The sequence below is a fragment of the Vipera ursinii genome (assembly GCF_947247035.1).
Source record: "Vipera ursinii genome assembly, chromosome: 7".
Classification (NCBI taxonomy): Eukaryota; Metazoa; Chordata; class Lepidosauria; order Squamata; family Viperidae; genus Vipera; species Vipera ursinii.
This window is the reverse complement of record NC_139521.1, coordinates 36,264,898-36,288,807: the sequence shown is the minus strand read 5'-3', so window position 1 is coordinate 36,288,807 and position 23,910 is coordinate 36,264,898. Positions and strand designations below refer to the sequence as shown.

General features: G+C 37.3%; 1 protein-coding gene across 11 annotated transcripts in view; it reads left to right on the top strand.

Annotated features, from left to right (window-relative positions):
- The first annotated feature begins 532 nt into the window (after positions 1-532).
- The window catches only part of PCM1 (pericentriolar material 1), a 67,568-nt gene continuing 44,190 nt past the window's right edge, over positions 533-23,910 (top strand). For 3 of the 11 annotated variants that reach the window (XM_083367408.1, XM_083367409.1, XM_083367402.1), the window contains exons 1-14: positions 533-763; positions 5,250-5,379; positions 5,738-5,983; positions 7,495-7,767; positions 8,901-9,071; positions 9,216-9,329; positions 10,520-10,708; positions 12,333-12,510; positions 13,006-13,115; positions 17,891-18,110; positions 18,734-18,932; positions 20,131-20,307; positions 21,341-21,495; positions 22,099-22,322. In XM_083367408.1, the coding sequence (XP_083223534.1) occupies positions 5,284-5,379; positions 5,738-5,983; positions 7,495-7,767; positions 8,901-9,071; positions 9,216-9,329; positions 10,520-10,708; positions 12,333-12,510; positions 13,006-13,115; positions 17,891-18,110; positions 18,734-18,932; positions 20,131-20,307; positions 21,341-21,495; positions 22,099-22,322 (2,352 nt within the window). In that variant the 5' untranslated portion in view covers positions 533-763; positions 5,250-5,283. Of the gene's footprint in view, positions 764-1,286; positions 1,412-5,249; positions 5,380-5,737; positions 5,984-7,494; positions 7,768-8,900; positions 9,072-9,215; positions 9,330-10,519; positions 10,709-12,332; positions 12,511-13,005; positions 13,116-17,890; positions 18,111-18,733; positions 18,933-20,130; positions 20,308-21,340; positions 21,496-22,098; positions 22,323-23,910 lie in introns of all 11 variants that reach the window. The other 8 variants (XM_083367403.1, XM_083367411.1, XM_083367404.1 and 5 more) reach the window with 6 other exon arrangements.

The window sequence follows — 23,910 nt, the reverse complement described above, 5'->3', positions numbered from 1 at the left end:
GGCCCTTTTATGACTTGTGGACTTCAACTCCCAGAATTCCTCAGCCAGGCACGCTGGCAGAAGAATTCTGGGAAATGAAGTCCACAAGTCATAAAAAGGGCAAAGTTTGAAGACCCCTGCTCTAACTAAACGTCCCCTGCAACGACGATGTCACGGGAAATCCTTTTGCCAAAAAAAGCTTTCCCTACTGCTTGGGCACTTTATAACAATATCCAGTGCTTTTTTTGTGAAAGAAAAAGGTGCCGGAACTCACACGTGTCATACAACCCGCCTTGCCTACCCTACAAGGTTCTATCCAAAAAAGGTGCCAGAACTCCGTTCTGAGCGTTCTATGAGGAAAAAAGCCCTGACAATATCAATAGTAAAATATGCAACCACCTCTTGCTCCATTCATTTGTGGAAACCGAACGACCCGCATTCTGGGAAACATAGTTTTTGGTCCGTTTTTTCGGCAACTCCCGCGCGAGTACGCGCGAAGCATCTCCGTCCACATGACGCCAACCAGGAACGGAATACCGTAGCTCCGAACGGGGCGGGACATTGCTGTGATCACGTGGCGCAGGATCAGCGGGCCGAAGAAGAGAAGCTGGGACTCGCGGCGCGGAAGAGCATCATGGTTTCCTAGGAAGACGTTACTAAGTAACGTTGTGTATCCGTCCGCCGATTTTCTTTTCTCTATAAAAAGCCCAACATGGCGTCCGGGACAGCCGTTGGAGGTGGCGTGTGAGAGGATTCCTCGAGCGGGTCTTCTCCGTGGATCACGGTAGGAAGAAGCGCGAGCTCACTCCATTGGACACAGGGACTGGGAGAGGCAAAAGAGTGGCACGCGCTATATCTCCCAAGGAATATATGTGTACATTATATGCGTGTGTATATATGTAGACCTCTTCCCAAGGAATCTGGCGTAGGTGAACTTCGGAGTGTGAAGCAGTGTGTGTGTTTTGAGGGGGGGGGAGGGAAATAAACCTTTGGGCCTCGGGGCGCTCGCGCTCTTGAAAGGACGGGGAGGGGGCGTGCCCTTTCCCCCGCCTCCTCTCTTGCCGCGCGCGCTCTAGTCAGGCTCCTCCTCTACCTTGGGTGGAAGAAAGGTAGTGGTTCTTTGTTGCTAGGGTGACGGCGCATTCGCTTCCCTAGTCAGCAATCTGGCACCGAGCCATCTGCCTCGGTCCGTCTCCTTTCCCTCGCGACTTCGACATTGCCGCCTATTTGAGAGAAAAAAAAGCGGGCCCTGTGACTCCGCCCCGTAACCGTCTTTTTTACCCTCTGCTCCTCTTCGTTCCCTTCAGCGGGAGTAGCATAGCACCTTGGCTGCCTGGAAGGAGGCGGCTGCGGCTGGGAGCTTTTAAAAGATACGTTGAAGGGCTTCGGGTACGGCTGGTTTCCAGGATCGGGACAGCTGTCTCCCAAATAGGTAGGCTAGATTACCTGCCTCCTCTTTGCCCCGAGAATGTTTTGCCTTCTCAGGGGAAGGGTAGTAGTATAGAATGTACGCCTATTTTTTAAATCCTACAAAATCAATGTAAGAACTAAGTTTCTATCTTTTGGAGGCCTCGTGTCATAAATATCTTGCTTTGTAACTTTTTGATATTTCATAATCTTACTAAAACTATGAATTCGGTGAAAAATCTGTTTGCTCTTTCAAAGTCAGCTGACTTCTTATCCATCAAATTTTCATTTTTAGTTTACATGGTTTGCTAGTCCCTGGTAATTGAACCATGATTTGCTGAATTAATCCAATTTTCTGCATATGCGAAAACAGTGAACCATGAACTAAACACTTTGCAAGGGTGTATATAAACTGTGGTTACCTATTTTTGTGCCTTGGTATATTTTGCAAATTCAGCCTAAAATTATCTTGTCCAGAGCAAACTGCCCATACAATAGGCCTTTGGATGTACCTGAGTGTTTTCTAACAGAGAAAGCTAATACAGTGGCTATAGTTAACTAGAAACTAATTCAGTCTCAAACATTCCCAATTGTAGTGACCATTTGATACCTAAAAATAAATGGAATCATGGAACAGTTATCTTGTGTATATATATTCTTAAGTATATATTCTTAATCAAAAACCCAGGCTGAGTTAATCAAATCTCAGGCTGTTTATATTTGCTGTTTTACATTGAAAATGAGCCCATTTAAAAATTGCAACATAGCTAAGTCTTTTTTGTACTGAACTGTTTTCAGTGTACACTTGGCAAGTCTTTGCATTAGTAACTCCAGTGATGTTCTTCTTGCTTGGATCTACAGCAACACTAGAATACTGTAGACATTTACAAAAAAAGGTTAATGAAAACTAAGGTGTTTTGATTTAAAAATAAATAAAACCTTACAATGTAAAAAAGGGCTCTTGTTTTAGGGGTAAGAACTGTAAATTGGATTAATAGGTAGTTATATATAAAACTGAGCATGTCTGACAATTAACATATTTTTCTTTTCTCAGATTATATAGTTGGTGAGGGGATTAGAGTTTAGTGTTTGTTTACATTACTATTATAGGGTAAAAATATATGGGAAAGGATTTCTTATGGGAGGGGCTTCATGATAGACCAAACTTTGGGGTCATAAATTGATTCTAGGAATTGGCTTACTTCCAAATTATTGGATTTCGATGCTCTCCAAATCTGAGTGAATATTGTTCAAGTATGAACATACATACACACACACACACAAAACACAGAGGTTGTTCATAGGCACTGTTAAATATTCCAACAACAATATTCAGTGCAAAGCTCTCACTTTAGAAAGATCAGTACCCAAAACATAGTTGTTTAAAAGAAACCAAAATTGAACACTTATTCCTTCTTCTAAATAAAAAGTGGGGTGAAGGAGAGAAAATATTAGTATTTTTGCAAAAAATTGTCTCATATTAAGAAAACCATGGCTACTTCCTCATAATATGGACTATTCACATAATTCTAAGAAGAAAAATGGCAACTTTGTGAGATTGGCTATGCCTGCCTTCAGTAATACATTAACTGTTTCAGTAAACTGTTTATTACCAGTCTCAGTCTACAACATCACTGGAATTATTGGATTTAGCTTTTTTATGTACTACAGGATAAGGTGACGAGAGGGTGATTTTTTTATGTTTATAGCAACTTATTCTAATTTTAAAAAATAATTTGATATTGCATGGCTGCTTTGTATCAGTATTTCATAATATAAATTTGCTGTATTGTTTCTAATTTTGACTTAGGTTTATGAATTTTATAAGAAAATTCCATGTGTGATATCTAGACTAGGGTATTTTTTGTTTAAAAATATGTGGAATGGCTTTTCAACCTTTTCAAAGATGGTACCACTTTTAGGACATGACAATATTTGAGTACCACTAGGGTTTAGCAAGGTGTCAAAAACTAAAGTGGGGGAGGATTTTGGGTTTTACTGATTAGATTCATTTGTTGTTATACAAATGGCTAGTTTATAATATGGAAAAGTAAAAAGTTGAGGTTCAATGTTAATGCTTCCTTCTACTGCAACAGAGGAACTCTGTTCTTTTTCCCTTCTCCCCCTCACTTTCCCCCCCTTCCTCCCCACTGTGTCCTACTATTTGCTTTTGTATTTTATTCTATAATCTAATAAACAATTACCAACTGTAGAAAAAAAAGTACCAGTTTTAATTTCTTTGGTGGCTGTTCCTTTGCTGAATCACTTTTCCCTTTGCACTGACAAACGTATGATAAATTTATACATGTTTATTAATATGCACCAATACCAGCTAGTTCAAGGGGTCTTCAAACTTGGCACTTTTAAGACTTGTGGACTTCAACTCCCAGAATTCTTCAGCCCTCATGGCTGGTTGAGGAATTCTGGGAGTTGAAGTCCACAGGTCTTAAGATTTCTAAGTTTGTAGGCTCTTGAGCTAGCTGGTTGGCTCTTCTGAGCTCTTCCATAGTGTAATAAGAATGCACACCCGCTCCAATCCCTTCCCTGTACCCTTAAAGACACAGTAATCAAGGGCAAAGCAAGAATTGGCTGAGGCGTGTCACATGTCATAATGTTGCAATTCGAGACAGAAAGGCTTCCGCAATTGCAAAAAGCTTTAGCTTTAAATTAAGCCAGTTTACCTTCAAAGAAAACTTTCTAAAAGCCACAGACTCAATTAAAGGGGGTAAAACTAATTACATTTGTTTAAAGGGATTAAACCTTTCCTGTTGTCTTTTTCCCCTTCCCCCACCCAAACCATGTTCTTTTATAGCCTCTCCTCTCTCTCCCCCCCCTTTTTTTTCTTCAGTTCACCTCCAGCTCTGAGCTACTTCTGGAAGCGCCAATCAGCTGGAGCCCTGCCGGCTCCTGGGGCTTTACTGAGCCCAGTCAGTCCTGCAGCTGCATCTCTCTCTCCCTCAGGCTTGGCTCGCTTAGGCTCATTCCCCTGCCCTGCTACACTTGGCTAGCAATCACGTACCAGCTGCCATGTGGCAAAGTACCACAAGTGGTACGCGTACCACCAGTTGAAAAGCCCTGGTCTATACCATTTTATCCTTCAGTTGTCATTTCTTGATCCTGGCATTGAAGACGGTTTTATATCAAGCTAAATAAAGTTCATGTAAATAAATGCATGCATGGAACACTGTTAGCAAGTCATATATACAGGAACATTTAGTAAAATTGATTGTATATCATTGATACAAGGAATGTTTGTGTTGTTTCTAGAATAAAACTGTTTTAATATTTAATCAGTATAGAATCCAGTCCTACACAACTTACCTAGAATAAATGCAGTTTAATTCAGTAGGATTTACTGCATTTACAGGATTAACAGTAGTACTGTAGACATGTCTTAAGTGATTAAGCTGCAGTCTTAAACATGTTTTCTTTGAATAAAATTTTAAAAATACCAGAATACAAAAATAGGCTTGTGCTGTATAGATATATTTTACTATATGATCTCAACAGTTACATCATTCTTGTGCATACAGTAAGCTTAGCTCTGGAAATTCTTCGAATTAAACTGTTATAGAAAAATTGTGTCAGAGACTTGATTTAGAAACAACATATGCTTAAAAATAATTAAAATCTATAAAGGGCTTTTAAATATACTATTATTAAATAGACATTAATTGAAGTACTGATGGGTACATCTTCAATGTTACAAGAACTGACCAGTTCAAATATGATAGAAATCATTTCCCATTATGATTGTGACTGATCTTGTTCAGTATATTCTCATTACCACTTGAATTGGTGCAGTATCTGAATTACGTATGAATTAAAAAGATAGCATGCTAAAATATATTTCTATCCTGCAGCTGTTTATTTTATCAATAGCTGATAACCACCACAATGGCTACAGGAGGGAGTCCTTTTGAAGAAGGAATAGATGACCGTGACTTAGCAAGCTGGAGTCATGAAAGCCTTGATGATCGATTGAACAATACGGTATTGCTCCCGTTTCTTATGTATATTCACATGAAATGGGGGTTATGCACTAAGGTTCTGCTTCTTGAAATGAATTATGAAGTTTATACAATTACAAAGTGTAATAATTGAGGACTTCCTTAAAGTGTTGTTATAAGAAAACCAACAATATAAGAAATGTTGAAAATATAAGCTTGAAATCAATTTTACAGAATTGAGAAAACACATAGATTGTAACATATTATCTTTAACAGGAAGTAAATTTTAATTAAAATGCTTCTGGTAGGATTTTTTTCCCTTTGTCATTTTAAACATCAGTATATTTAAATAATTTTAAACCTTTTCCTTGTGATTTTGTGCTGTGCTTTTTTTATTTTAGAGTTGGGGAAGTCAGCCAAAGAGGCCAAATAGATCTTCAGAAAAAAACCAAAAAAAAGTTTCTGCTGAAAGTGAAACAAGATTTACCAATGATATTTCTCCAGAATCTACCCCAGGAGTTGGACGAAGGAAGTCAAAGACTCCTCATACTTTCCCTCGTACTAGATATATAACCCAAATGTCTGTCCCGGAACAGATGGAACTGGAAAAGCTTAAACAAAGAATAAATTTCAGTGACTTAGACCAGGTTTGTGCTCTGTTTTTACTAAACAAAATGTATACATAATTAATTGAATATGTAAGAAAAAAATGGAGTAAATAATCATTAAGTGCACAGTATAGTTTAATGTTTAGGTGAGTTGAGAAAAGTTGTAAATAGAATTCTGTGCTGAAGAAAGTATAGTATGCCCATGCAAACCTGAGATGATTCACTTCAAGACATGTGTGTCACCTATTTTTACATTGCAAGCTATGTTGATTACGCACAATTGCAGTTGTGCCATTTGTAAGAGGACAAATTGTCTGCATTTGTCATCATTATTTCAATGAGGAAATGGAAGAGAAGGAATTTCGTCAGGAGTCACATTAAACTTTTTTCCTGGTATTGCTGGCTTTCATACAGCTGCTCATACTGTGATAAAGAAAATATGAATTGGCTTCAAGTGATTTGATTTATTCATCATTCCGCTTAGAGTGCAGCATATCCAACTATTTTTTTTCCTTTGAGAAAAAAAGAAAAGCTTTTTTCTTGTTTCAAAATGTAAGGCTGTTAAAATAAAATTGAAACTAAGTTAAGGATAATATATTTCCTGTATGTCAGTAAACTTGTTATAAAATTTTCTTGGAACAATGTGGAAATAAATAGCTTGACATTATTATAGTTTTCCAGGTTTTGAGTTGTCATTTTAGTCTACATGTCTGGTAGTCTTCTGTTCAAAAAATAAACAGGTACAGTCCTCTTAGTTTGTTTGGGATCATTCAAGATGAAACCTGACTTCGTTATCTTTAAAGTTATTCTCGAATCATACCCACTTCAGCTTCTGAAGGTTTAATCTTGGATATAATGTATGATTATTTTGTTTCATTAAGATTTTTTGTTGTTGAAGGATCAAAGAAAGAAATTTAAAAGCTAGCAACTGCCAGAATAAGCTATGCTTTTTGGTGTTTTGTTTCCGTCTGTGAATGCTTTGGGAAGAATAGCTACAGAGTCTGTGCCTAATGTTTTGGTAGCTCTGAGCAACAATAATATACATTTTTCAGATTTAAGTTATTGTCACTATAACCATAACTTTCCTACTTCTTCAAATAAAAAAATCCCTGTTGGTGTTTCTGCTTGATACAACTATTCGAGTACTGTGTAATATCAATATGTATTCTAAACTGTCTTATTTTGTATTTTTCCCAGACTAAATTCTTGCTAGGAGTTTTGTTTCTACCTTGCTACCATGCCTCTCAGTTCTGCCTTCTGTCACCCTTTCTTTTGATATTTAAGATAGTGGAAGAGAAATAAAAATTAGAGTGATGATAGAAACAAAGAGATGGTAGAAACAAAGGATGGGTGCATGCTACATTTTAAAATGAATTGTTGTAATATATAGTATCAGTGTTACATACTGTATAGATTTCGAAGTTCACATGATGTAGACAATAATATTTGCTTATTCAGAGTGTGATCCAGTAATATCCGTATGATTACATACAAGTAGTACATGATTATTGGAAACATGAATAATTTGTTGATGTTTCACTCTTACATAGAGAAGTATTGGAAGTGATTCTCAGGGCAGAGCAACAGCTGCTAACAACAAACGCCAGCTTAATGAAAACAGAAAACCATTCAACTTCCTATCACTACAGATTAATACTAACAAGGGAAGAGATCCTGCAGTGAGTTCTCAAATGCAAGAAACTGGTGCATCTTCAAAATATAAGGACTTATTTACAGCTGCTTTGAATAAAGATTTGTTGCAGAATTGTCCAGTTTCAATTGAAGAAGATGGTAGAGGTGAACCTGCCGTGGATAGTAGCCAGGTACTGTTTTTACTTCATAGCACTAACAATAGTAAATATATTTTTGTTATGCATTACTACAGGTGATTATCTAATGGTGCTTTAAAAATGCATTAAAAAGCTTATATAACCCTTGTAATAAGCACTCATGGCTAGTTAATTCATTATTCCTGCAGTTCTCAAACTTCACAATATCACTGCCCCCTATAATGATAAAAGAGTTTGTGTAATATTCCCCCCTCACATATAGAATAAAATGAATGGTTTAGGTTGGGCAAGAAATAAACATATTACTTAATTTTAATGTTAATTTTTGTATCAAATAAAACAAAGATGGAACTTTTGGCATGACTTGCTTCTAGGTATCATTTTAGTTTTCTTGACTTATACTCTCATACCAAGACTTTTTTTAGAATTTCAAAAACTTGTGAAATCAAAACCTATGTATATTTTATTATTGTACTTTCATAATTTAGCCTTATTTTTATTATCATTATCAGCTGGTTGGTAGACTTTTTCTTATATCAAACCTTTCCATATTAAATGCTGAGAGATTTAAAATAAAAGTATGGAGCTTTACCAATGCAGTGACTCCAGGAGATATTCCAAAAATGAATTCCATTACAATGCTGAAAGGCCCAATGCATGAAATACCTTATATTTTAATGCAAATTAGAACACTTTGTAGACATTTTTGATATAGTGATTAATTTTAAAAGATTTCAGCATTTTGCAAAACCACATACTTGGAGAAAACCATATTTTAGAATGTTTTATAAGAACATAGAAGGATGGTATAAAATCAGTTTGTAAATAATATTGCTCAGAAATCTTAACGTGAGCAACCATTTCTGCAGAACATTTTAAAACATGCAATCATCTTGTAAGTGGTTCATAATTCCCTTGAGGATTCTCAACTCCTGCTTAAGAACTGCAAACATTTACTTATGTGCACTCCATATGTATAATTTATAAGTAACCATAAATCCATACAAAGGCTTCCACTGCCTTGTCAATCAGCTTTGTATTTTGAAATGATAGTTTGTCCCATATTAATAGGCTGTAGGTCTTGAATTATATTTGTTTTATGATAGTGCTTTAGATCCAGTACATCAAGCTAACCCAATTGATTATTACTTTTGTGACTTTTTCAGATTGTGAGCAGATTAGTTCAGATTCGTGACTACATTACAAAAGCTAGTTCCATGAAAGAAGACCTCGTTGAGAAAAATAAGAGATCTGCTAATGTTGAACGCTTATCACATCTTATAGATCATCTGAAAGAACAAGAGAAATCTTATCTCAAATTTTTGCAGAAACTGCTAGTAAGTTTGAAAGAAATTAAAATTCACTGAGAAAATTCATAAAATCAAATGGGGGATAGGTTTTCTATATTGCACTATCTCCATAGCATTCATTTCATTATTTCATTTATTAGTTTGTTTATTTATACCACAAAAATATTTCAGGATAGAGAAAATGAGGAGGATGGTCGGACTATAGATTCAGCTGTGGGATCTGGTTCTGTAGCTGAGAGCACATCACTAAACTTAGATGTGCAGTCTGAAGTTTCAGATACAACGGTAAGCTACTTTTTAGTAATTAAGGTTCTACAAATGATGATTTTTGAGATAATTTAAGTCTAGAATTTATTTTATTTTAAGAACATCTACTTTTCATTATTTATTAATGCTAAGTATTATAAAACCTGTAACAAAACATTATTACAGAATTTTATTACTTTCTTCACCTTTTCCAACAGTAATATGCTGATAAGGTTTGTAATTGGTTCTGTGGGATATTAGGAAATTATTTTATCTGTACTTGATAGTTGATTGCAGCCAGTCCTGTGTCAGAAAAATTCTGAGTTGAACTGGGCTAGTAGAAAAGTGTTCAATTAGGTCACGGATGGGTGTAACAAGTTTGCTATTTACTTAGAAGCAACAGTTCTTCCTAACAAGTGATGATAACTGGCTTGCATTAGCATATTCCTTTGAAAAACTTACCAAAAGGTTTATTTAAAAAAAATGGAAATATTACTGAGGGAACATAGCTAAGTATGTAATAATCTTGAAAGTTTAAAAAGTGACTGGTATTAATGTTTTAAAAAGTTGTAGACACTTGACGAGTTTAACAAACCACTAATCTACCATTCTTTTCCGTGAAAGATAATCCTCTACAGCACATATGAGAACCTTACTTATGCATGTGACGTTGCAGTAGTGTATAACACATTTCAAACTCAAAGCAAAACAAGGGTCGCAGGAAATATTTTAGGGCCATTCTGAACTTAACAAAATGATGAATTTGGAGCAACCCCTTTTAATGCATAATAGTTGTTGTGTGTTGATATGGGTTGCCTCTAATTGAATTCTGAATTTGAGAATGTTTGATCATTAATAATATACGTTGAAGGCTTAATATTACATTCTGGATTTCAGATTCAGATTTCAGATAATTACTGAGTTTATACTGATCACAATCCATAGAAATGTGTATATACCATCCATCAGGCAACAGTGTTTTTTCCTGGTTAGAATAATTTCCTCTGTACTTCTGAACTGTTTTCTTTCTTACTTTTTGAAATATTTAATGGAAAGAACTATCTAAAGGAGAGTGAAATTCCTGTATGAATCCTAGTGATTCATACATTGAGACAAATAAAACTGCATTCAATTAAAGTACAGACATATTGTGTTAACAAATCAATAGAAAAATTATGCTTCACCGAAATATATGCTCACAGTCTGACTTACTAAATTATTTGATAAAGGAGGTATCTTTTAGTCTGAAAACTCGGCCCTGCATTGAGGACAAACTAGGGAATTCAGCTACTCAAGGACAGGTTTCAGACATGGATGTTACAGCAGCTCCAAAAGGGAAAAGTGACACAACTGCTATGAATGGCAGGGAAATCTGGTCTAGTAGGATTAATAGCCAAGAACCTGGATTGCTCTCAAAGGTACTATTAAATATTGCCTTGGGAATCTTTTAGTAAAAGGTCTTAATCGTTTAAGGCTTCCTTTTTTTTCTTTAAAATCCGATCAGTATTTCTTTTGTTTCAATGATTTCTTAATTCTTTTGGGTAATGTCTGTTAGAATTGATACTTGAATTAACAAGTTTTATATTGTTTCCCAATTATTATTTATTCCAGGAAAATATTCTCTATTTGTAGAAGGTATTATTCTTACCTTTTTTCCCTCCAAAAAGTTGAGGACTTCCATTTGGAAGCTTTTCTATGATGCAACTAATCTTTCATGTTAATTGATTGCATTGGCATAATTGACTACAGTATCTCTTGGACTTTTCTCTCAAAATTCCAAGTTATTTATTTAATAACTTTATTTCTTTACTTACTTTAAAAGCTACCTATTGTTTTCTAAAAAGGCATTTTTAATGTGATTTGGATTTTTCAAAATTGAATAAATTCTAGCAGAGATTCCCACTTTGTGAATTGGGTACTTCTGTAGGCAGAAATGTGGGAACTATTTTTATCAATATGGTTTCTTTGCTTCTATATGTCTGTACAGGTAGTCCTCGACTTATGATCACAATTAAAACCTCTGTCACTAAGCAAGACAATTTTTAAGTGAATTTTGCCCCATTTTACGACCTTTCTTGGCACAGTTGTTAAATGAATAACTGCAGTTAAGATAGTAACATGGTTGTTAATTGACTCTGGCTTACTCATTGATTTTGTCAAAAGATCGTAAAAGGTGATCCTATGACCATGGGGCTACTACAATGGTCATAAGTGTGAAAAATGATCAAGTTGCTTTTTCCAGTGCTGTTGCAACTTGAAATGGTCTCAAAATGAACTGTCGTAAATTGAGAGCTACCTGTACAGCTATTAAAAGTTTGAGAAGTTATTTGCTTTATGATTTGTATCCATTTCTATTTTAGTCAGATTATTCCTATACTTAGCTTTTTTAAAAAAAATATCTTCTCTTTCCTTTTTCCATCTTAAACGCTCCTCTCAAACTTTAAATTAGACATTAGATATTAAAAATGAAGAGTTGTACTTTGTTTTGCTTTGGATAATTTCAGGAAAGTATTTGAACTGAATTGTGTTTTGTTCCTTATTTCTGTTAGGATTTTTTTCAGATTTTACTCTTAAGATAGTGTTACATAATCATATTTTTTGTAACGTAATCTATTCTGAATAGCTTAAATTTTAGCGGAAGATATAGATTTCATTCCCTCACATTGAAATAATAAAGTATCAGATGTTCTGTTGATTTCCCTTCTGTTATTGATTGGCTCTGAAATATTGTCCTTTAAATTATTCTCAACCCATTCTCAACCAAACCTTTAGAAAAAAAATTATCAGTGTGATAGTTGCACACATTTAATGGAGTTACTCTACTAAGCATAAAATTTTATTTACTTAATAGACAGTGCCAATATTCTTCATTATTACTAAAAAAAATGACAAGTCCTTTTAAGTACAATATTGTGCTTAATGTAACACATAAAATTTTAAATATTTTTAGATTAAGATTTATATCCTTTCTCATAGAAAATTTTAATTGCTAAAAGTAATGAAATTATTTCTGTCCAGTAAAAATGATAGTTATTTTTCCAGGCTAGAGATCCTCAGCAAGAGGCTACAGAAGAACTTGCAAACCTAAAGAAGCAACATGACTTACTGAAAAGGATGCTACAACAGCAGGAACAATTAAAGGCTCTAAAAGGGAGGCAAGCTGCCTTGCTTGCTCTTCATCATAAAGCAGAACAAGCTATTGCTGTCATGGATGATTCTGGTATGGAACTTTATAAAAAAATAACTTCTAAACAACAAACATTTTATGGGCCACATTAATGAGACACTTGAAAAATTTGTTCATCAGGAATTTAAATTAGTTTAGATTAATTTTTAACAGCATGGATGGGAAATACACCACAAGCTTTTTTTTAATGAAACATGTTTATGCTGCATTCAGTTTGACTTTCAGTTCATTGCTGGATGTATCTGCATATTAAAATGACAAATGTTTAGTTAAGTATGCATGAGATGAAAAGGCAGAAGTACTTAAAAAAAGATAATGAATATATTATACTACATTATATATTATAACTTAGGTTACTTTTAATACCAGAAATATGTGTGTAATTAACAGCTCAAGGCTTTTCATATTTGCAATGGAAAATAATATTTATAAATATTATTGATGATTTAATTTCTGTTTCTTAATTTTTAATTAACTTGTACTTTGATATGTGGGTAGGACTACAGTATACTCTTTTTCCTCTTTTAGTTGTAACAGAAACAACAGGTAGCATTTCTGGAGTGAGTCTAACATCCGAGCTGAATGAAGAATTAAATGATTTAATTCAGCGTTTTCATAACCAGCTTCATGATTCTCAGGTAAATTTTTGAGTGTACAAATGATCTTAAGACTAATTTGCTGATCAAGGTCAGCAGTATATGACTTGACACATTTAGCCTCACAATAAAATGTATTGGGAAACTTTCGTTAGAGGTTTCATATGTTTTTAGCTTTCCTCCCTCATTTAGTCAGCATTCTGTGTCCATTGATAATGCTCAAGTTTCATTGTTCCATTTCCCCCCCTTCCTTGTACAATAGACATGCTGTATTTAGTCTCAACTCAGTTAAATATTTTCTCCATTGGTTTTTGTAGGCAGCTTCCATTTCCATCCCTCTCCAGGCAGTCCTCAATTTACAACAATTTGTTTAATGACAGTTTGAAGTTATAGCACCATTGAAAAAAGTGACATAACTGTTCTCCCACTTACATCCTTTGCAGTATCGCCATGGTCACCTGATCAAAATTCAGAATTTTCTAGTATATAGTTTTTGTAGTATATAGATCTTCAGAAATAGCTATATTTTTGTTTCAGACTATGCTGATTCTGATTAAAGACTTATCTTAACAACAGAAGGATATTTCCAATTTTTTCTGGCAAAACCAGAAATACTTGTATTTTTCATAACATTGAAGCTCTAAATTTGGGGGCAAAATAAAAAGTTGGAAGATAAAAATATATTAGAGGTTGAAAGATAAAGGTATATTTCAGTTATACAAAATGAGATATACTTTGCCTAGCTGTACCCCAACATGGAAGGGGATTTTTGCCTGATTTTAGCTGGAATTTTAAAAATCCAGTTGACTACAATTGATTAAAGCATGTATTTGCAGTGATGGAGAAATGATTGCAATTGTGATGGAAAAAAATGATACCCAGATTTCCCTTCTATCTGATAAAAATAACTTGCCAGTATTTCATATTTTTGGGGATTTCTGCTAATCCAGGGCTTTTCAACTGGTGGTACGCGTACCACTGGTGGTACATGAGCACGTGGCTAGTGGTACGTGGTGTTGCCTTCCTCCCCCTGCCTCCCCCCTCCGCTTCCCCCCCTCCGCTCCTTCCCAGCACTTGCTGCTGGAAAACAAGCTGCTTGGCGGTGGCCTGCCCTGCAGGAACCCTACTGAGGACGTGCAAAGAGTGCAGGCGCAGAGTGTAGGCGCAGAGCCCTCCCCAGGGACTCATTGTGCAGCAACCGGATTGAACTCTTTTCGTGCAGGATCCGTGTCGTCTTTCCCCCTCTCTTCTTACTTCAGAAGCAAGGGGACAGAGCCATCCACTCCCTCGGCAAGTAGGCCCCCTCCTTCTTTCCCCCCCCCTCTCTGTTGCAGCCTGTTCCATCTTTTTTTCCTCTTCCCCCCCCCCATGAGCTTGCAATACCCCTCACGGCCCCTTACGGCCAGCCCCAACCTCCGCCGACAGGCTCCAGTGTTTTGTTGAAAACGCTGCATTTTTACTACTAGAGAAGCATTTATTTTTTTATTTCTAGGTGCTTGTTGGTTACTCTGCCTTCAGTGGCCAAAAATAATTTGACCAACTTTGCGGATGCGGGGCAAGCCAGGGAAAGAGTTTGTGTGTGGGGAGAAATCCCCATGCTGCTCACCAGCACGGCGGCCGTCCTCTGCGCACTCTTCTGTGCCCTGCCGTCCCTGGGCTTCGGCAGCAATGTGCAGTACTGTCCGGCCATCGGATGGCATGCCAGCAGCTCCTGTGCAGGACCCACCTGATTGACCCACAGGGCGCAACTGCGCCTTCCAGACTCCCTCTGGGCACACAAGGAACTGGGCCAGTTGGTCCTGCTAGCGCTCAGGACTGCCCTTTTCACCACGTGCTCCCTGCCGTTTATTGTAAGTAGCTGGGGGGGGAAGAACTAATGGGAGAGGACGGACAAGAAGGAGAACTGTTCCCAGTTTGGCTTTGGCGCCCGCCGAATGCCCTGTGGCTGCCTTCAGTGCCTTTCTTCCCCCGGGATGCAGCTTAATTTCCCGAAATAAATACGAGGGAAGAGGAAAGCGCTCCGAGGGGTGGGGAGTGAGCTCCCGCTTTGCCTTCAGAATTTCCTGTTGGGTCTCGCTCTTTCCACACAGGGCTGGGAAGGTTTGCTTGAAATCTGTAGCAGTCCATGCCAAAAACGCAACAGATGAACCTGCATCTGCGGGGGAGGGGAGGGAGCAGTGACGCCTCCTTGCTGTTTCAGTGGGGTGGAGTGGTTGGGCTGCTTCGGGACTTCCTTCGAGTCGGGATGGTATTGCCTGCAAAATTGGTCAAATTATTTTTGGCCATTGGAGTAACCAACAAGCACCTAGAAATAATAATAAATAACAGAACAGGGTAGAACAACAGCTAATGACCCTCTTTTACCTGTCTACTATAGAGAGCGTCCTCTCGTATGGTATTGTGGTTTGGTATGCTGGTCTGACAGCCGCGATCAGGAAAGTATTACAGAGGGTAGTGAGCACAGCACAAGACATTGTGGGCTGTTCCCTGACACCACTGGATGACATCGCCAGGGCTTGTTGCCTTGGAAGAGTGAGGAAGATTCTCAGGGATGACTCACACCCTGGACGGTATCTCTTTACTCTCCTACTATCCGGTAGGAGATATAGGAATATAGCCAGCCGTACCAACAGGCTGAAAAATAGCTTTTATCCGTGGGCTGTTAGGCTTTTAAATGGGACATAATCTTATGCAGAATTGACTTGGGAGGCCGGTGTGTGGTGTAGTTGGTTCACATAGTGTGGTGGGATGGAGGGTTTGTTGTCACTGTGTGTTGGGGGGAGAGAGCACGGGGGGGAGGCTCAGCTAATCTCAATGTACACATGTTGTACTTTGACAATAAAGGTTTATTATTATTATTATTATTAATAATAATAATAATAATAATAATAATAATAAAACTAAAAATGCAGTGTTTTCAAAACACTGGAGCCTGTTGGCGGAGGTCGGGACCGGCCGTACCAATTCTCCAGCTGATCGGCTGCCCTGGATGCAGCCTTGGCGCACAGTGTTGCGCCGACGTGCTGGGAGCTCTGCGATGCTGTGCGCCCGGGAGGCTGCATTCCAGGGCAGTCAATCAGCTGGAGACTTGGTACGGTCGGCCCCTGGCCCCGACCTCTGCTGACAGGCTCCAGTCTACAGAGAGCTACCAGCGGGGGAAAAGAAGGGACAAAGAGGGAAGGAAAGAAGGAAAGGGAGGGAGGAAGAAATGAGGAAATCCCAGATGTGGGGCAAGCCAGGGAAGGGGTGGGTGTGTGTGTGTGTGTGTGTGTGTGAGAGAGAGAGAGAGAGAGAGAGAGAGAGAGAGAGAGAGAGAGAGAGAGAGAGAGAGAGAGAGAGAGAGAGAGATCCTCGGCTGCAATTCCTGTGCAAGATTCCTGTGCTTTTTGGGGTGGGGAGAGAGGAATCCCAAGGAACAGTGCCTGAAGTTAGAGCAGAGCTCAACTGAAGCCCGTTTTGCAAAGGGGAAAAGAGAGAACTCTCTCTCTGTGTGTGTGTGTGTGTGTGTGTGAGAGAGAGAGAGAGAGAGAGAGAGAGAGAGAGAGAAATCCCTGGCTGCAATTTCTGTGCAAGATTTCCTGCTTGCAAAAGGAAGGGACAAAGAGGGAGGGAAGAAAGGAAGGAAGGGACAATGGGAGAGAGGGAGGGAAGGAGTGAACCCACCCCAGTCCCACCCACCACCCACCAGAGACCCACGGATTTCCCCCCCCACAAGCACCCTGCAAACTGAGGGAGGGAGGGAGGGAGGGAAGGAGGGAGGGACAAAGAAGGAGGGAAGAAAGAAAGGAAAGGAAGGAAGGGAAAATGGGAGAGAGGGAGGGCACCCACCCCAGTCCCACCCCCCTCCATCAGAGACCCATGGGTTCGCCCCTCACAGGCACCCTGCAACCTGAGTGATGAGCTCCCCCCCCAGCCATTGACTTCCCTTGTCAAAAAGTTGCAAAAGGTAATCACATGACACTGACCGTCATAAGTAGGAATCAGTTGCCAAGCATTCAAATGTAAATCACATGACCCTGGGGATGCTGCAACAGTGTGAAAAATGGTCATAAGTCACTTTTCAGTGCCGTCATAACTTCGAACAGTCACTAAGCGAATTGTAAGTCGAGGACTACCTGTACTTTATTATTTTTTTCCTTTTTTGGGGGTCAGGTTTTTGACACCTTGCTGGGCGACTGCTGGTACTCGGATGTTGCCATATCCTAAAAGGGGTACAATGGGTGAAAAGGTTGAAAAGCCCTGTGCTAATCCACACTTAGGGACGCGGTGGCTCAGTGGGTTAGGACGCTGAGCTTGTCGATCAGAAGGTCGGCAGTTTGGCGGGTCGAATCCCGAGTGCCGCGTAACAGAGTGAGCACCTGTTACTCATCCCAGCTTCTGCCAACCTAGCAGTTCGAAAGCAAGTAAAAATGCAAGTAGAAAAATAGGGACCACTACGGTGGGAAGATAATAGCGTTCCGTGCGCCTTTGGCGTCTAGTCATGCTGGCCACATGACCACGGAGATGTCCTCGGACAAACGCTGGCTCTTCGGCTTTGAAATGGAGATGAGCACCAGCCCCTACTGTTGGAAACGACTAGTATGCATGTGCGGGGGAACCTTTACCTTTACCTTTAATCCACACTTAGAAAGAACTAATGTAAACAATTTTTGAAAATACTAAGATATTGCTATACAACTTTGTATATATTTGTTCAAAAGTAAATTATACTAAATTGAGGCCTATTCTCAGGGGAGTGTGCATATTAACTGTACTTTAAAATATTTTACTGCTAAACATTCCAGTGCTTAAAATAAAATATATATGCTTGATATTAGATTCAACCTGTGCCTGATAACAGAAGGCAAGCAGAGAGTCTCTCTCTTGCCAGAGAAGTTTCCCAGAGCAGGAATTCTTCTATGTCTGAGCAACTTTCTGATAAAAAGGCGCAACTTTTTAGTAAGATGGTAGCATTGCAGGATAAAAAGCAAAAGATGGATAAACTGTTGGGAGCACTGCATACACTTCGTGACCAGCATCTTAACAACTCATCATCATGTAAGTAGATGGCTTCCTGAAGTTAAATTAGAGTTTTACTTTTTGGGATACTGTGACTTAATAATTGAAAATGGAAATCATGTCAATTCTGTTGTATTTTTAGATAGGTTTTCTAATATTTGGGTGTCAAGTGTTTAAGGTACCCTTTTCTATAAATACTGTTTTCTCAGAAATTCTTAAGTTATTTTTCCTCTCATATCATAAACAAGAAGTGAAGGGATAAATTACAACTGCTATATAAATGTTGGATGAGATTCCTGTCCTCAAGAATTATGAAAATAAATATGTAGGCTTCTTTATTTTACATATTTCCAAGTTCCAGCCTCTCCACATGACCCTTTAAAGAAAGCTATGAGAATATGCCTGAGAAAGGGGTCAGTAAATGCTGATTTTAAGATAAGTGATTTGTGGTGGAATAGAGTCCAGATTCCCAGGAGGGAGGGAGTGCATTCCACCAATGATTGCAGGTTACTGCTTTAGAAAGACTATGTATTTAACAGGAGTTAAACACTTGTTAAATTTAGTATGTGCCTTAATCTTTGATCAGAAAGTTATTGCTTCAGATATTCAACAGGTGCATTTTTTTGTAAACCAGGATTAAACAACCATTTTTAACTTTGCAGTTCTGCCAGCTGCAGGATCTCCTCAGAGGACTATTGATCAAAGGAGCACAGCTTCAATTGCTTCTGCACCTGTAGAGCCTACGATAGCTGCCAATGAAGAACCAAACAGCTTAGCATCCTCAGCTGCATATCATCCGGATTCTGTGACCTCACAGAATGACAGTGAAGAAGACAACTTAAATCCAACAGAAAAGCTTCAGTAATCCATTATTACATTATGTTGGCTTATTAAGTACTGTAGTTTATTGGTTTTTAAAAAAAGCAGTTGGTGATGAGACTTGCATGATATAAACCCCAAGTAGCTATTTTTTGTGGTTGTAATAACACTATGCTACAAGGGATTTCAGTTTATATAAATAGTGATTGTGGAGAAAAGGTAGGTTTCCATGCTTAATGCTAACATGTTTGGATTTTTGAAATAGATACATACATAAATAAAATTCATGACGCTATTTAGCAGTGCAATATACCCTTTTCAGAATTTTAATTCTAATATATGACTTGGACTGTTAATGAAAATCAATAAAATACAAAGTTATAAAAATGTTATTACAGATGGTAGTGTGATTAAAAGGCTGAGTTATAACAATTACGTCTTAGTTCCAAGATAATCTTTATAGATGATTCTAGGGATGTGGAGATTGAGAAATAATAGTATACTTATTAATTTGATTAAATTTATTAAACTGGACAGTTTACAAACTCAGGAACAGTAGTAAAAATAATTAAACAGTTTAAACCATGTAAACAGCTCTGTAAACAGTAAACAATAGAAAAATATAGCAGGGACCCCACAATATAAAACAACTGCATTAATCCCATGCTCAGGTTCTAAAGGCTTTCTGGAACCCCAGGAGAGCGAACACATTCTGTATCTCTGTAGAGGATGATGTTCCAGAAGCTGTGGGTTGCAACAGATAACTTAATGTTATTCACAATGCATTAGGTCTCTTTAGCCAAGGGACTTCTTTATTTCTATTTTTATGCACTCTGTAAACGCAGGCAGAGTGGGTACACTCCATGTCCCTTCAATTAAATGTTGCCATATTGCGCAACTCAGAAAGTGTGCAATATCTTTTCTTATTTCACAATACAGCATGAAATAAATTGAACACTAAGTATTTTAAGTATTCAAGATTTCAAAGGAATTACACAAAGGTTTGGCGCAAAGGTTTTTCTAGTACTTTATCATAAAATTTACTAATAAAACAAAATATAAAGAAGTTCTGGCTTTTGTCTAATAATCTGCTTTCTAAGATAATTTATAAAATTATTTAATAATGGTGCATACATTAGCCAAAACCATTTATGTAAAAAAAGTAAACCAAATTATTAAAGAGCTCACCCCTACCATTTGATATCTACAAATAAATTGTGTTGATTTTTTTTTATTCTAGGAAGCTGAATGAAGTTCGCAAGAGATTGAATGAATTGCGTGAACTGGTCCACTATTATGAACAAACTTCTGATATGATGACAGATGCTGTAAATGAAAATACTAAGGAGGAAGAAGAGACTGGAGAGTCAGACTGTGAATCTGAACATGAGAATCCACAACCTGTTACAAATATTAGGTTGGTTACTTTCACATAAGTTAATAAGTAATGTGTAATCAAAATATAATTGTGCTAATAGCATTTGTTATTGTCCAGTCTTGAATGTGCAATATGTACATAATCTAGTTTACCCTTTCTTTGTGTGCAAAATGCACAGACAGTATGATAATCTGCTCCACTGGGGCAATTGTAAGCTTTCTTGATTGTGTTGCTACTTTTTTTTCAGAGCTTGAGAACTCAGGACTTTGCTCACAATATTTTTTTTATTTTACTTGTTATGCTAATAGTGTACATTGATACTAATTGTAACTTAGCACCTAATCTACTGCTTGACTAAAACTGATTCACATCTTTCATTTGTATGTTTGTACTTATTTCAGGCCTAATTGAATTTTGTTTACTGTTGATACCCTATTTGAAGATGACTTTTTAGAGCTTCAAGGTTTTATGTGAATTTCTCATTGAAGGGAAGTATGTACTGGTCATGTGGGCAGCTAACAAGAAACAAGACAAAACTGAGTTTGGGTTTAGTTATTTGAGGATTTCAAGATTAGAATATTTATTTTCTTGCATTTGCTGGTTTAGTTATTGAGGCTAGATCTTTAGGCTTAGGCAAACTTAAAGCTGATCAAGCTGATCAATTTTTTTTTATTTGAATAACTACCTAAGCTCACCTCTATCTGAATTCAACTAATGTCTCTCCTAAAGGAACAATTATATGGTTGCATTTCAAGACTTTGTTTACTTAAGTTAAAAGCATGAAACAAACATGAGAATTTGAAGGTTATTTGTATAACATGTCAGTATGAAAATAAGTATTCTTTAAACTTGACATTGGCACACAACTTCTTGGCAAGTGTGCTTTGTGTAAGATTGGTGGTTGTTCTGATAAGGTCCATTAGAATAGTTTATAGTAGGGGAAAAGGGATATTTTTGATAAAATAAATATTTTAGTATATATGTGTAGGAAATTGTTATTTTGTCGTAGTATATAACTTGTGAAAAATTGAAGATACTGATCTAATATTTAATGTACTGGATTTTTTTTTAGGAATCCCCAAGGAATCAGTAACTGGGGTGAAATTAACTATAATAGCAATTTGCAGTGTGGAAGTAATAACCGAAATGGAAGACATCTCAATACATCCTGTGAAATAAACAATCAATCTGCTAATATAAGGATGCCAAATATGCCTTCAACTTTAGGTATGCTTCAATATCTTATTGGCTATTACGTGAACTCTTACTGAAACATTAATTAATCAGTAACATTCTAGTTTTTTAGCAGTCATTCAAGTGTTATATGGTAAGATGATGCATATTAGTGTTAAAGTTGTAACTTTGTTGAAACAAATGAGACCAGTGTTAGCAGTGAATGACCATGGAGTAAAGGTGAGCAGCTCAACATAGGTATTGATGTAGTGTGCCTGTGCTGTAAAGGTCAACTGCATATTAGGATAATAAGAAATTTTATTGGAAAATAGAAATGCTAATATAATGCCTTTATTAAAAAAAACAATGGTTGGACCATACCCGGAATATTGTCCATAGTTCTGGTTGCTATACGTTGAAGAAGATATTACAAAGCTAGGGAAATTTCAGAGGAGACAATAAAGGGACTACAACGGCTTCCTTATGAGTATATACCTGCTCTAAGGTGGCACTTGTTATCTGTCATTTTGTAAACATTTGTATTATAAATAGAATTTTAACAATACACTAATTTTAACAATGCACTAATTACTTTTAAAATAGCTTATTAAATATTGTAAGTCTGCATTCCTTTATTTAGTTTATTGTCCCTTTCAGATTGTCACTATAATAGGAAGGATGATGGTGTGATTGTCCCACAAGATGATGATGAGGATATTGATGCTGAAGCTGATAGAGTCAGCAAAACTTCATTATCCAGTCGAAGAAGTAGCATAGCTGATGACGGTCCTATAGATGCTGAGTTTGAGCAGAAGATTAACAGACTTATAGCAGCAAAGCAAAAACTGAAACAGCTTCAAAATCTTGTGGCTATGGTTCAGGTACATTTTCCTTTTAAAAAAAATCATGCCAGGATTAATAGGATAATTTTTAAGAGTGTTATTTGTTCTGGTTTGTTCAGTAATGGCTTCTGTTTTAGAAGTCTTTAAATGGTGAAATACTGAAAATGAATCCTAATGTTAAAGGTTTATTAAAAATTAAATTATAGTTATATTTTTATGTTCAATTACATATAGCTTTTTAGTGTAATATTTTAACTCATTAGTGACAGAAATACATATTTAACTGATAGTTTTATCAAATTGAAGTATTCAATTTGTGTTTGTTATATGTTCTATTGGCATTTAAATTGACAACTTAATATCCAAATGTATTGTTGAATGTATGCTAATATGTAGGTGGTATACATATAATCATGTATCTGGAATTCTTGCCCTCTGTTCATTGTGATAGTTTGTAATTTGGATATTCCTTGGCAGCTACCTTCAATTTTTCCCCCTAAATTTCTCATCCTTTTAAAAGTAAATCTAATGTGTAAATTTAACTAATTATGACTGGCATCATCAAAACTAAACTCAAGATGCCTTGTATTGCTATAAATATGCATATCTATTTTTCTCCATGAAAGTGAAATACTTTATTATGTACTAAACTCCACATATATGGATAATTGGTGTGTTAAGAATTTTGTTTTCTGTTTGTGCATTGGAAGAAGTATGTTGCTAGAAGGGTTAATTATGTGATACCGTATTTTCCGGCGTATAAGACTACTTTTTAACCCATGAAAATCTTCTCAAAAGTCAGGGGTCGTCTTATACGCCGGGTGCTGAAAATTTAGGGACAGGGCTGGCTGGAAAACCTGGAGCGGATCTCCCATTTAGTCTGCGCAGGGAAAGCGGGACCAATTGGAGAAGAAGCTGCAGTCTGTGATTTTTTACAGGCTGGGGTCTGGGCGTCTTTCCTTCTAAAGTTGAAGAGCATCTGTAGTATATCCCAATTTGAAAGGCAGGTGGGGAAGGCAGCAGCCAGAGCAGCAGCTTAGCTCCAAGGACACATTTGACTCAGGAACTGGGCGGGCTGGCTGGAAAACCTGGAGCGGATCTTCCATTTGGTCTTTTTTTAAAAAATCCCATTTATATCCTGCCCTTCTCTGAAGACTCAGGGTGGCTTACAATTTAAAGCACAAATCAATGTGCTTAGCAATAGCCTTCATTCTGTGTATATGCCTGTTTATTAGGGCTTTCATCCCCCCCCCCCAAGCAGCATTATTACAAAGTCAGCTTATTGCCCCCAACAATCTGGGTCCTCATTTTACCTACCTTGGAAGGATGAAAAGCTGAGTCAACCTTGAGCCTGGTGGGATGCGAACCTGCACTAATTGCAGGCAGCTGGTGTTACTTAAGGCTCTGCGCAGGGAAAGCTTTAGAGTGAATTAGGAAAAGTGAAAAAGTGAATTAGGAAAATAGGGAACGGTTGCTGGAATTGGGTATGTGTAGTTTAACGAAGAGAAGGGTGAGGGGTGACATGATAGCAGTGATCCAATATCTCAGGGGCTGCCACAAAGCAGAGGGAGCCAAGCTATTCTCCAAAGCACCTGAAAGTAGGACAAGAAGCAATGGATGGAAACTA